At 44.0% G+C, this 11,522-nt stretch overlaps 3 protein-coding genes across 3 annotated transcripts; 1 reads left to right on the plus strand and 2 right to left on the minus strand.

Annotated features, from left to right (window-relative positions):
* Positions 1 to 596: 596 nt before the first annotated feature.
* Positions 597 to 7,191, plus strand: SERLADRAFT_371382 (uncharacterized protein; the record flags this gene model as incomplete). Its single annotated transcript, XM_007320329.1, has 15 exons — positions 597 to 643; positions 672 to 924; positions 1,101 to 2,018; positions 3,799 to 3,903; positions 3,965 to 4,194; positions 4,241 to 4,319; positions 4,383 to 4,490; positions 4,555 to 4,721; positions 4,771 to 4,876; positions 4,936 to 5,341; positions 5,398 to 5,654; positions 5,708 to 5,982; positions 6,106 to 6,338; positions 6,794 to 6,886; positions 6,986 to 7,191. 15 exons carry the CDS (start codon positions 597 to 599, stop codon positions 7,189 to 7,191), a joined length of 3,483 nt encoding a protein of 1,160 aa, XP_007320391.1.
* An 830-nt stretch (positions 7,192 to 8,021) lies between these two features.
* On the minus strand, positions 8,022 to 9,406 carry SERLADRAFT_394202 (uncharacterized protein; the record flags this gene model as incomplete). Its single annotated transcript, XM_007320330.1, has 9 exons — positions 8,022 to 8,151; positions 8,213 to 8,397; positions 8,456 to 8,748; positions 8,802 to 8,829; positions 8,890 to 8,894; positions 8,952 to 8,983; positions 9,040 to 9,115; positions 9,170 to 9,208; positions 9,265 to 9,406. 9 exons carry the CDS (start codon positions 9,404 to 9,406, stop codon positions 8,022 to 8,024), a joined length of 930 nt encoding a protein of 309 aa, XP_007320392.1.
* A 931-nt stretch (positions 9,407 to 10,337) lies between these two features.
* Positions 10,338 to 11,472, minus strand: SERLADRAFT_471923 (uncharacterized protein; the record flags this gene model as incomplete). Its single annotated transcript, XM_007320331.1, has 3 exons — positions 10,338 to 10,809; positions 10,858 to 10,935; positions 11,013 to 11,472. 3 exons carry the CDS (start codon positions 11,419 to 11,421, stop codon positions 10,595 to 10,597), a joined length of 702 nt encoding a protein of 233 aa, XP_007320393.1.
* Positions 11,473 to 11,522: the final 50 nt, after the last annotated feature.

An 11,522-nucleotide genomic window follows, 5' to 3' on the forward strand; every position in this document is an offset into this window, starting at 1 on the left:
TGTATTGCCAATCTGAGTGAACCTGTCATTCCAAGTCTGAGTCTTACTAGTAAAAAAAAAATGTTGTACTAGCACTAGTGGTAACCCTGACAGTTGGTTGTGATAAGTTGTAATGTATCTCCGAGTTGTATGTGTGGCATACTGCCAGTGATTTCACTGGCAAATTGAACTTGAACTGGCTTGTCGGAAACCTGAATACAACTGTGACTATCAGCATAGTAAGTTCAATTTAAAGTTGAAGTTCCTCCCGCCCACTAACTTGAAGTTCCTCCTGCCCACCACTGGCAACTGTAGTGCATGCCTCTCTGGTCAGTAACATCTTCATTGCTAGCACAATCATGACTCAGACGCACCTAAGAGGCCCCCATGCGAGAGAGTCACATTGCCATTTTGGATACCAGTGGCAGTGCTGATCATAACTCTACGGAGCCAACTTGAAGGTCAGTGGTCTTCGGGTGATTGTCACTTGGTACCCACTAAGCCCCAGTTTATCATTTAGGCTACTGGTACTCGGACATAGGGGACATTCAAGTTAACCGGCTGGGTCTGACTAGTCCTCACCTTCAAGTTTAAGTCATTCAAGTTCAATTGGCGGTATGGAGGACTTCAACAATATTCCAGTAGCCGCAGGCTTCAGCCAGGTGTGTGTTTGTGGACGTTCTTTTTCTCAGACCATATACTAAGCATCAAAAATTGTGCTTGAGGGGGAAAAAACGGCTCTCAGGAGCCCTGACCAGGGCAAAGGAAGCCTTTAACAACAAGAAATGCCAGTTAGAATTCCAGTCAAGCCATGTCACACTGGAGTTCAAAGGAACTTCATTGGAACAAGTAGATGGCAGCAGGGGTCTGGGGGAGCCCAGTAATCTTGCCAGTGGTCCTGCCTTTGAATCACTTCAATCCAGCTCCTCTGATACAAACCCAGTGGTAAGATTCATAGTATTCTCAACACTATTGGTTCCTACTGTACTGTAATCACTCTGCAGCCTATAGAGCCAAGTGAAGACTGGGACAGGTCTTCAAACAACTTACCACTCGCGCAGCGCAGAACACACAAAGCAAATTGATGTCTGCTACTACACTTCCAATATTTTCTCCCTGAGTCTCCTCTTCCTTTATGTACCGCTCTATTATCCCAATCATCCAACCCGACCATCTCAGTTCTCGAAGCCGATAATTCTCATCTTAAACCATTCACTGTGAATGGTAGCTCTCACCCTCCAGCTAGTACATGCATGCAGTCCATTCGTGATCGTGTCAAGAGATTTTTTAACACACCACGGAACATGTTTGGACTATTTCGCCGATTTCACAGAGAGGAGCTACCATCACATGACCCTGAGGACTCAGAAGACTCGGATACCTCGGAAGACACGCCCACTCCATTTCGAGTTGAAGGACATAGTGATCATTCTTTCAGCCCGTACCCAAACAAAAGTTGCTTCCGTCTGGGAGACTGGTATTGGAATTATAGTGTTCAGAAGTCGCAGAAATCTTTCAGGCAGCTCATTGATATCATTGGAAACCCATCTTTTTGTCCTGAAGACATTCAAAGTGTGAAGTGGAGCAAAATCAACAAGGACTTGGGCCTCAATAATCTCAATGGTGAATGGCTGGATCAGGATGCAGGCTGGCAAAAAACACCTGTAACCATTTCAGTTCCATTTCATAGCAGATCAGCGGACCCTGGGACTCATGACCATCATGTTACTGATTTGTTCCATCATTCACTTATTCAGATCCTTCGCAATAAGCTCACAAACCCTCATGATGACCAGCTTTTTCATTATGAGCCATACAAACTATTCTGCCATCCAAGTGATCAATTGCACGAAGCTCGAGTCCACAGCGAGGCTTATACTTCAGACACATTTCTGAAAACTCATTATGAACTTCAAGAATCCCCACCACAGCCCGGGTGCAACCTTCAACGTGTGGTGGCTGGTTTTATGTTTTCGTCAGATTCCACCCAACTTACTTCCTTTGGTAATGCAAAACTTTGGCCGCTATCATGCACCAAAGTTGATTGGTAGCATGGACAGGTGTCAATAACGAAGCGAATATTCAAAAAGACTCGCCTTTGCGCCACACAGGCACAGTGCCACGTGGAATAGTAATTAATATTGCCTTTTTTGAACTTGTGGCTAATCAGTACCACCTCTATTAGGCAATCCAGTCATGCTCACCTTTGCTTTCCATTCAGTACTTTCCGTGTTTTGGCATTTCGGCAAATTTTTGTGTTGCCACTGGCTACACATTGCATTGCGTCCTCGTTTTTGTCGTTTCCTTCACTTCCCTTCCTTTGCCTAGCCCCACCATGGGTCCCTTACTCTTGTTTTTATTCTCACCCGATGGTTGTTTCTGGATCCCCATTTTAGTTCACCTCCTCGTCACCTCCAGCCTCCTCCTCCTCATCTTCTTTGCTCCCCCACCATTTCTGATGTCACCACTTCCTATCCGCTTCCGTCGCTGATCCGTTGACTACCACGTGCCACTGATGATATCAGCAAAGCCCCGGCGGCCGGTTCAAATAGGGCAACAGGTCCATCTTTATGACGTCAATCTACCATCATATACTATCAAAACATTGGTCGCTTGTCTTGCCTGGTTGGAGTGTGGGTGGGTAGTTTTTGAGCTGGAGAAGGTTCATCCCCTTGCGTTGCCCATGTTCATCGCTGTCCCATCCACTTGGGTACACTTATCTTTTGTCCATTGTCTTTGCTACAGCTACAGCTACCACACGCTGCCTGGGACTCACTTGTTCCAAATTGGAACTACTCCTCTCCCTCCCTCGTTTGATCAGGTGGTCCAACACAACCAGTCCATTGGTAAGGCCATGGAACTGTCGGATTTGGACTAGGTGGTGGACCGGTGGCTCCAGTTTCTTTTTTTTCAGCAGAACATTCATTTACAGTGCGATTATTTTTGATTTTTGAATCATTTTTTATGGACACATATTTTTTTAGAATGCCTGACTGACAATAAAGGAACTGTGTTGATACTGATAGTGTTTTGCCTTGCCCCTTTTTTACTGCATCTTCCCATGACATCATGATTTTCCTGCTCTCCTTTTGCTATTGGACTTTACTTTATGGCTGTACAAACCTGTGATATTACTCACAGCATTTATTGTTCTATCCCTTTCTTTTCTTTTTTTGACAATCTTATCCTGTACTACCTACGCAGGATTCATCAGCGTACATTCCTTCCTTCATATTCTTTCTCATTCTTTTGCAGAGCTATACTGTGCATAGCCTACTTCTCTTTTACTATATAAACCCCTGTATTTTACCTTGTAAAAACAACAAGAAATCCAATCCAGACTTCTTCTCTACTCTCAAGTTCACTACTCTGCTACTTGTGATCCAGTGTGGTCACAACACTTCCCACTTCTACCACTGTTAACTGCTGTCATCGTCACTCGTCACTTTTTGAAAGTGATTATCATCCCCTTCGATTAGAGTCCTTCTGAGCACTACAGTTTGTGCGTCAGGAGCCTGCTATCACTGGGAACCTCATTATCTTGTCATTTTCAAACCTACCTTGTGCTACGATTAGCAAGGTAGTGCTCATCTATACTCGTCACTAAGCCCCTATCCTTCTATAAATTCAACTATCCCTCCTCCTCAAAACCCACACTCATACATCTCTGGGTTTTACTTTGAAGGATCTTTATACGTACCACCCCACAAACAACCAGACCACTCCACTATTCTAGGAGGCAAAGCCCATAAACAAGTTCTGTGGAATCTGGGAGGATTGTGTGTTAGTTTGTTTTTGTTTGTGGTTTTCTAACAGCAGTTCTCATCTTCAACACCACTTTATGTTTATTTTGCCAATGAATCCAAGTATTGTTGCGCCAAATCATCCTGTCACTTGTGCAACCATGCAGTCTATTTTCAATCCGTGAGTGCTGTCTCTATTGTAGCTCATTCACACTGTTTGACTTGTTTTTATTGATTTATAGCTCCCAGACAGTTTCAAAGATTTTGCAAAGACTCACACCAGCAACAGCAAGCTTACTAGCACCTTCATGACACATTGTCAGTGCAAGTGTTTTCATGCACAATGGTGTATTCTACTTGATGATGAATTCCTATATGCATATCAGCATGGTGTCATCATCAAGTGTTGTGATGGCATTGATCGTCGATTTTATCCCCACATCCTAATATATTCGGCAGATTACCCTGAAAAGTAGGTCCAACGTGTTCTGTGCAACAATCTTGCTCATCTTATGTAGGATACTAATAGCGAGTATAAAAAACCTTGGAAACTGTCCCTGTCCTCGGTGTTTAACACCTATGACTTTGGTTCCCAATGTTGGACAAGACGCCAATATGCTGAATTGAGTCGTCAAAATCCACATTGGCAACGCTGAACAGCGGAAGAAGGTTGCAGTTGCTTGTGATTTGATTGACAAGAAGAATTATGCTGTGAACAGCAACAAAGTTAATGGATTCCTGATGGCCAAATCCTTATTTCTAACTTTGGTGCATAGTAGTGGTGTCTGAAGATGGGCAACACACTGACCGCTGGCACTCTTCCACATTACAGAAAGCATTCTCCCACAGGCTGGGTCCATTGGGTTTCAATGTATATTTGATGTTTGTTGTCAATTTTATGCATGAGGTCGAGCTAGGGGTGTGGAGGTCCCTTTTTGTCCATGTTCTATGGATATTAGATACCGTCAATGGGGGGCTCTTAGATAGAATGGATCTAAGGTTAGTCTTTGTTCATTCTCTTAGAACTCAGTGCTAACAATTGTCAAAGATATCGCCAGATCCCAACTTACAGAAGTGATACTATCCGGCAATTCACAACTAACACATCTGAAATGCGGAGAGTGACAGCCCACCATCTTGAAAACTTGCTACAGGTAAGCCTTTCACGTTTCTTTCAACATTTTTGCAGCATTTCAATTTTTCCATTATGCAGTGCGCCATTCCTGTATTCAATGGCTTAATTCTGGAACCACACAACACTCAAATATTGAGCTTGCTACTCTGCATAGCTCCTTGGCACGGTTTAGCTAAACTATGCATACATACTGACAATACTCTGAAAATACTAGATGCAGTAACTAAAAGTCTAGGTGATAAATTGCATAGATTTGCTGCAAATACTTGCTCTGCCTTCTGTACTAGGGAACTCCGGGGCAAAGCCGATGCACAAAGGCGCCGTCAAATCCAGCAAGGCACTGACATTCAGTTGACATCATCAGGAGCCGCCCAAAAACCCAAGACATTCAACCTACAAACCTATAAACTCCATGCGCTTGGGAATTATCCTGCACAAATCAGGTTCTTTGGCACTACAGACTCCTATTCTACTGAGCCCATAAGTTCACCTAACCATATCTTGCTTCATTTGTAATAACTGGTGCCCAGGGTGAATTAGAGCACTGGACAGGGAAGTCTAGATACAAAAAAACCAGCAAGAAAACCTACACTGAACAGCTTACTCACATTGAGCGTCGGGAGGCCCATATACATCTCATGTGCCAGAAGCTCGGCATGTCTTCTGAGGATTGTGCTGTCGCTGCTGATCAGGAGGCCAGCACTCTTGATGACCATCATCACATAGGGAAGTCTCAAAATTCACCTTTGCACATCACATTCCCCTCCAAAATGTACTCCCGCGATCCAGCTTGCACGGTAAGGGACAAATCAATACTGTACAATTCCAGTATCAATCTGATTTGCTATAGGATTTTGTACCAAACCTCAAGGTTCACTTACCCCATTGTATGCAATCAACTCTTCTCGCTCCTATTGTTTCCAAGTGTCACCTTAATGATCCCTCACCAAACCAGCAACCTTCCATTCAAGTCATATTAAAAAATGACAGAATATATACTCACAGCATCTTTTGCATCAACTACACAACATACAACATCCGCCGAGCACAAGATGTTGTTAACCCACGCATGGATCATTGCAATATCATGTTACTAGCTCCTCTGGATGGATTTGACACCAATCTGTGACGCCCCTCCCACCCATTCTATTATGCTCGTGTCCTGGGCATTTGCCACGCAAATGTTGTATGTACTGGTCAAGAAGTCACAACTTATCATATGTGTAAGATGGAATTTCTATTTGTGAGGTGGTACGAATTGTGCGGTCCTTTGGACAGAGAAACAGACTCAGGCTGGTACAAACTCAACATGCTATGTTTTGTTCCCATGGCTGAAGATGATGCTTTTGGCTTCGTCAACCCAGCCAATGTTCTGCGGAGCTGCCACCTAGTACCAGCATTTCATGAAGGGAAATTACATCCCAATGGAATCAGGATGTCCAAATTTGCTCAGGATGCACAAGATTGGTGTTATGCACAAAGTGCTTAACAAAGTCTGAGGGTTCGTCGAGGTTTGTAAAGAGACTTATCCGAAGACAAGTTCGAGAACGTGGTTCTGAGTGGAGGTTTTCCAACGGGAGTTGGTCTTCTTCTGAGTAGAAGTCTGATCTTAGGAGTCTAGCTTTGTAAGCGTAAACTGCGTAGAATTGTATTAGAGAATACTACTGCTGTTACATGGTATTTATAATGGAAAGGAATCAGTGATAGGAGTTAGGTCCTATCTAGGGCAGGTCCGTCTGTTGAGGACTAAGTACTATAATAGGTACTGTGAATGCGAGAGGAACGGAAGTGTATGTGAAGGAAATGAGTCATCGGTCCGATGGTATAACCGATGAGTAAAAAAAAATGAGTAGTCCTTAAATGTCCAATAGAGATCGTAACAATTGGAAAAAGTACTATGTCGTTTGGTTAGTCCCAGCTATGTTTAATGCTAAAGAAACCTACCAATATGTTTCTTACAGGTTTGTAGATCGAGACATGATGATGCAGTATCATTGGGGCTTGGGGATCGGCCACACATATGCCCGCGGTGAAGCATCTGAAGGCATTGACAGACTTGGGGTCTTTTCCACAAACAACTTCACGGAGTATCTACCCAGCAGCAGTGCTGTCCAAACTTCTGAGATAGTCAATTACCAGTCAGATCAGCTTGATAAAGATAACGGGGAGGACAGTGATGTATTTATTGAAGAGGACGTCAATCTAGAATTCACACTGCAAGACTGTGAAGGTGAAGACTTTGGCTACAATCAAGACTCAGATGAGGACTCGGACACTGACAAATTGTTACTGGATCTAGATGGGACAGATGTAGTAGGATACAATTATGATTAGTAAACTTGGACTGCAGTTTGTAGTGTTAGCTCCCCCTCCCCAGAAGAATTGGTTCATCCGAGTTTCAAGTTACCATTACTTATAGTCTTATTAGAAAGATTACAGTCATTTGCAGTACTGCTGGAGCATACAGCAACTATCCCTGGCTCAGTTTGTGAATGTGAGATATGATTACTAGCTAATATCATGAATACACATCCTTCACAAAACCTGACAGTCTGACGTTGGATCATGAACACAGATGTCAAAGCATCACATAATTATACCTGTGCGAACCATTGAGATGACTTCGACTACAATCACCCTCACTTGTATTACTAATTACCAGTGGAATAACATTATGAGACTCGCCATATCATATAAGTGCAATGTACTATTACTCTGCTAATATCTGGTAATGCTTCATCAATACATACAAGCCACTACCGGGACACAGCATTTTGGCGAATAGTTATCAACTCCGCCTGGTTATAACAGCTCCTCCCCGATTTCCTGATGCAAGTATAGTTGCAAGTAGACGATACCTATTCGAAAAGTAACAATAACAATGCACAAAGAAGTGAATGCAAATATGCTATAAAAATATTAGTAAAACGGCACTTTGGCCCGCAGATACAAGAAGAGAACAAGCTGAGGTGGTGCTGGCTTCAGTGCAAGTAGTGGCGGATCAACTCAAGTCTCAGGGATTCGTCTTCAGATTGCGTAGGAAGAAATCAAGCACGTGATGAATCTTAAGGCGCGTCTCTCCAAGCCACGGTATGATACACAAAATCACATATTATCATTAAGTACGTGAATATTGACATATCGACAATCAATGTTTCATCTGTCTAAGAGCTAAAACCGTTCATCTGGTCTGCAGCCGTGAAGGCATCACCTAAATCAATGAAATCGAGCAGCACGAAGTTGGGGTATGTGTTTCCTCCAAGGGGTGCACAACCGTTTGCGTTGGCCATTATACTGCAATAACAGATGGTATGATAATCAGTATTTATATAAAGAAAATCCAGAAAATGCTCACGAAGGAACGCCATTGGTTGTTGGAGCATCTATCGGATCGCTGATAATGACACCCGTGCTAAACACATCCTTGTTCAAAGAGTGGTTGATCATGTACATGTGGTCAGCAGCAGACAGGTTTCCGCTAGTGCGGTTCACGGAGCATGGGAAGGTAGAATCAGTGACGCTGAATGGTGTCTCCCAGATCTAAGAAATTGGAGCACTGAGCTCTTAGCCGGAAGAAGGATATTGACTGTTCCCGTACCATATCGAATTCAGGAAGAATGTAGTCAACAACTCCTCCATCGCTTCCGTCAGCACCAGCATCCAAGAATATCACTACTCTCTTCCCGCTATCGATCATATCTCCCAACGTGGGCCATTCGCTTTGCTTCATCGGCAGGTGAGGAGGAACGTAAGCGTACTTAGACACGCCAGAGTTTACGAAAGCCGGCGCCCACTGATCAGGGAGAGATTGGCCCTCGGGGTTGGTGAACAGGAGTGTGAGGACTTCGTTAGGGTTGGCTTCAAGGAATGTCGTCACATTGGTAAGGTAACCTGAAAGTTGCGGTTCAGCTAAATTCTAGTTCAATAGTTCAGAAAATTTTTACTTTCAACAGTTCCTCCATCAAAGAGAATCTGTAGTCCCATATTTCAGTAAAGTTGTAAAAGTTAGTACCTTCAAGTTAAATCACATACGCAGCCTAATCAGAATAATGGTCAATATTCGCGATGGATAAAAAATAAAGTAGATAACATACTGGTATGGCAGAAGTGGAGAACGCCATTGTTACTAGAGTCGTATTATCAGTATTTGGCTTTGAAATTTCATATCATCGAATTACGAACTCATGGGCCTGAGCTTGTAGGAGTCTGACGCCCAAGCTCAACTGTGTGGGCACATCAACTTCTTGATCTCTGGCCACTTCGGACGCCCTTTTCAGACTAAAGGAAGACGATATGCATGGAAATTACACACATGCAACGGGGTCTGTACTATAAGCAAAAGAATCGTGAGCTAGAGGCACGCGTTAGTATTGAATGAACGATACGGCCAGACATATGCTAACTTGCCTCCTATGTATGTCACATTGCCGTAGCTGCGGTCGCACAGCTCAGCATGGCCATTACAAACAGTAGCCCTCTTCTTGGGAATGGTCGATCCTTGTACGGCCGAAGCCAGAGACAGACCCGCAGTGAGGAGTGAGAACAACATGGAAGGACTGATGAGCTGGTTTATGACCTAAAAGACAAATTCCACGACACGATTCGTCACCCAGAGGTTCAGAGCTGATCAAGTACTCAACGTACTGAGCTTTGAGTTATATAGCTAAAAGCCATATGGCTCTTTTGCGCTTGCAGCAAATCATGTCTTCGTTGATCATGGCTGTCATCACGACGACCGACTAAGCCAGCTGGATCTTGCTTTCAACTGTTGAGAACTTTGCCGTGATCCATGCGAGAGAAGCCAAATAAAAGGTTGGAGCAAATTACATGCGTCTGCGTGGTGCGTTGCCACTGTATTGAAAATTATCTTGGCGCTCGGTACATATGATGCATGCTTATCGACATCACGGCTAACTTCCAGGACTGTAGTCAACCCATTTGGTTAGTGACATAAAACTAACACAAAATCCGAAACCACCACCTCCAGACTTCAATGTTTGAATCTATCCCAGTCAAATGGTTGTGACTACTACAGGTGGGTTACTTGGCTATTCTGACTTCATTCAGCATGCACGTTCATAATAGTTATAGCGAAGAGCCATTTGCTACCTGTGGAGCTCCATCAGATTTGGATGTTTTAGCCCGAAACAGCAACCGTTTGTAACATGCTCCCAAAAAATGCATAAGATGGGAAATATCATTTGAGACTTCTCGTGAGTCGTACCAGTTGTTATTATACACGTTCTTCTTCTGTGTGAGATCTAAGCGTCCCAGACGGCGATGATATGGAATCGGTGTGTTCTCGTTAGTCTCAGGCTCCCGTCAAACCAAGTTACTGACGTGACAGACGATATCTGCAAATAAGATGTTCTCATGAAGTGTGTGGCAGGCTTGGAAACTGAGACCATAACGAATAACTGTGTGTGGGCACTTACTGTGTGTTGTAGCATCCATTACCTCTGAGCCAGAAGCAATTGTGGATTGGAGTCAACAAGATTGCGACTAAGTGGAGAGGAACATATGTCAGTGAAACTTAAGAAAAAAGCCATCGACATCAAGGATTTCAAAGCTCGCGCCACATTAACTGGAACACTGACTGGAGCGTTAAGATACATGAAGTCGTAAACAGAAACAAGAAAGTGTCCAAAAAGATGTTTGGGGTAAAAGTCCATGGATCACAACCTGAGCGTATCAGCGAAGCGAACAGGTGTAGATACTGCCGTTTATGATACACGAATTAGCTTTCCAGCCATACCGGAAATATTTCTATGCCTGGCCTATAGCATTTCGTCAACACCCACAGCGCATAGCCCACAACCAATGCATTCCAAACAGGCTGGGCCAAAAACATCAGCATGAAAGGTGACATCTTTGCAGAATCCAAGCTCTTACCAAGTCCGCCACAACATGCGCAAAGATAACACGGGCAACACAGTGGATTCTGAAAGGCACCTGCCGCGATATGTGAGCACGTGTAGTAAACGTGAGCGAAATACGAACCTCTGCAGCACCACGCACTCAGCATGATACCTGCTATGAGCACCAAAAAGAGGCCAACGAAAACGACAATCAAGTACACTGGTGACAGATGGGCATGAGCATTCAAATTACGAAAAAGGTTGCCTAGTGCGTTCGAAAAGAACAGAGAGACACACGTTTATTTTGCGTGAAGGATGATTGGTTAGTGGAGGACTGTCGTTTAGCCAGAGGGCCACCAGACCCCATTCCAAGAACACCCCAAACATCAAAATCGCTGACACAGGCCACAAAGAACAGCGCCGTCACTGCTAGTAAAGAGAGTAATGCAGGCACAAGTATGCGACGGAGACGTGATTTATGACAAGTCCGGTGTGATGCTGAATTCGCACATTCGCAATTTGAAGGTGATGTTGATGTAGGGTGTTTTTCGTCTGTGTACAAGTCCATTTTGCTCAGAGATGCAGGCTGGCTGGAGATGCATGAAGGTGCCATGATGATCGTTCGGTCGTTGTCGATGGATGCTGCGGCAGGTGCGGTATAGAAAATTAAAGGTAGCTGCTCAGGGTAATGAGACTGAAAAGTCATTCTGCGTGTTGTGGTCTCGTGTTTACTAGCTTGGCATACTGAATCAAGTGCAATGGTTTCACGCTGCGGAACAGTGCCAGAAGGTGGCTGAGCACAACGAG

The sequence above is a fragment of the Serpula lacrymans genome (assembly GCF_000218685.1).
Source record: "Serpula lacrymans var. lacrymans S7.9 unplaced genomic scaffold SERLAscaffold_9, whole genome shotgun sequence".
NCBI classification, from domain to species: Eukaryota; Fungi; Basidiomycota; class Agaricomycetes; order Boletales; family Serpulaceae; genus Serpula; species Serpula lacrymans.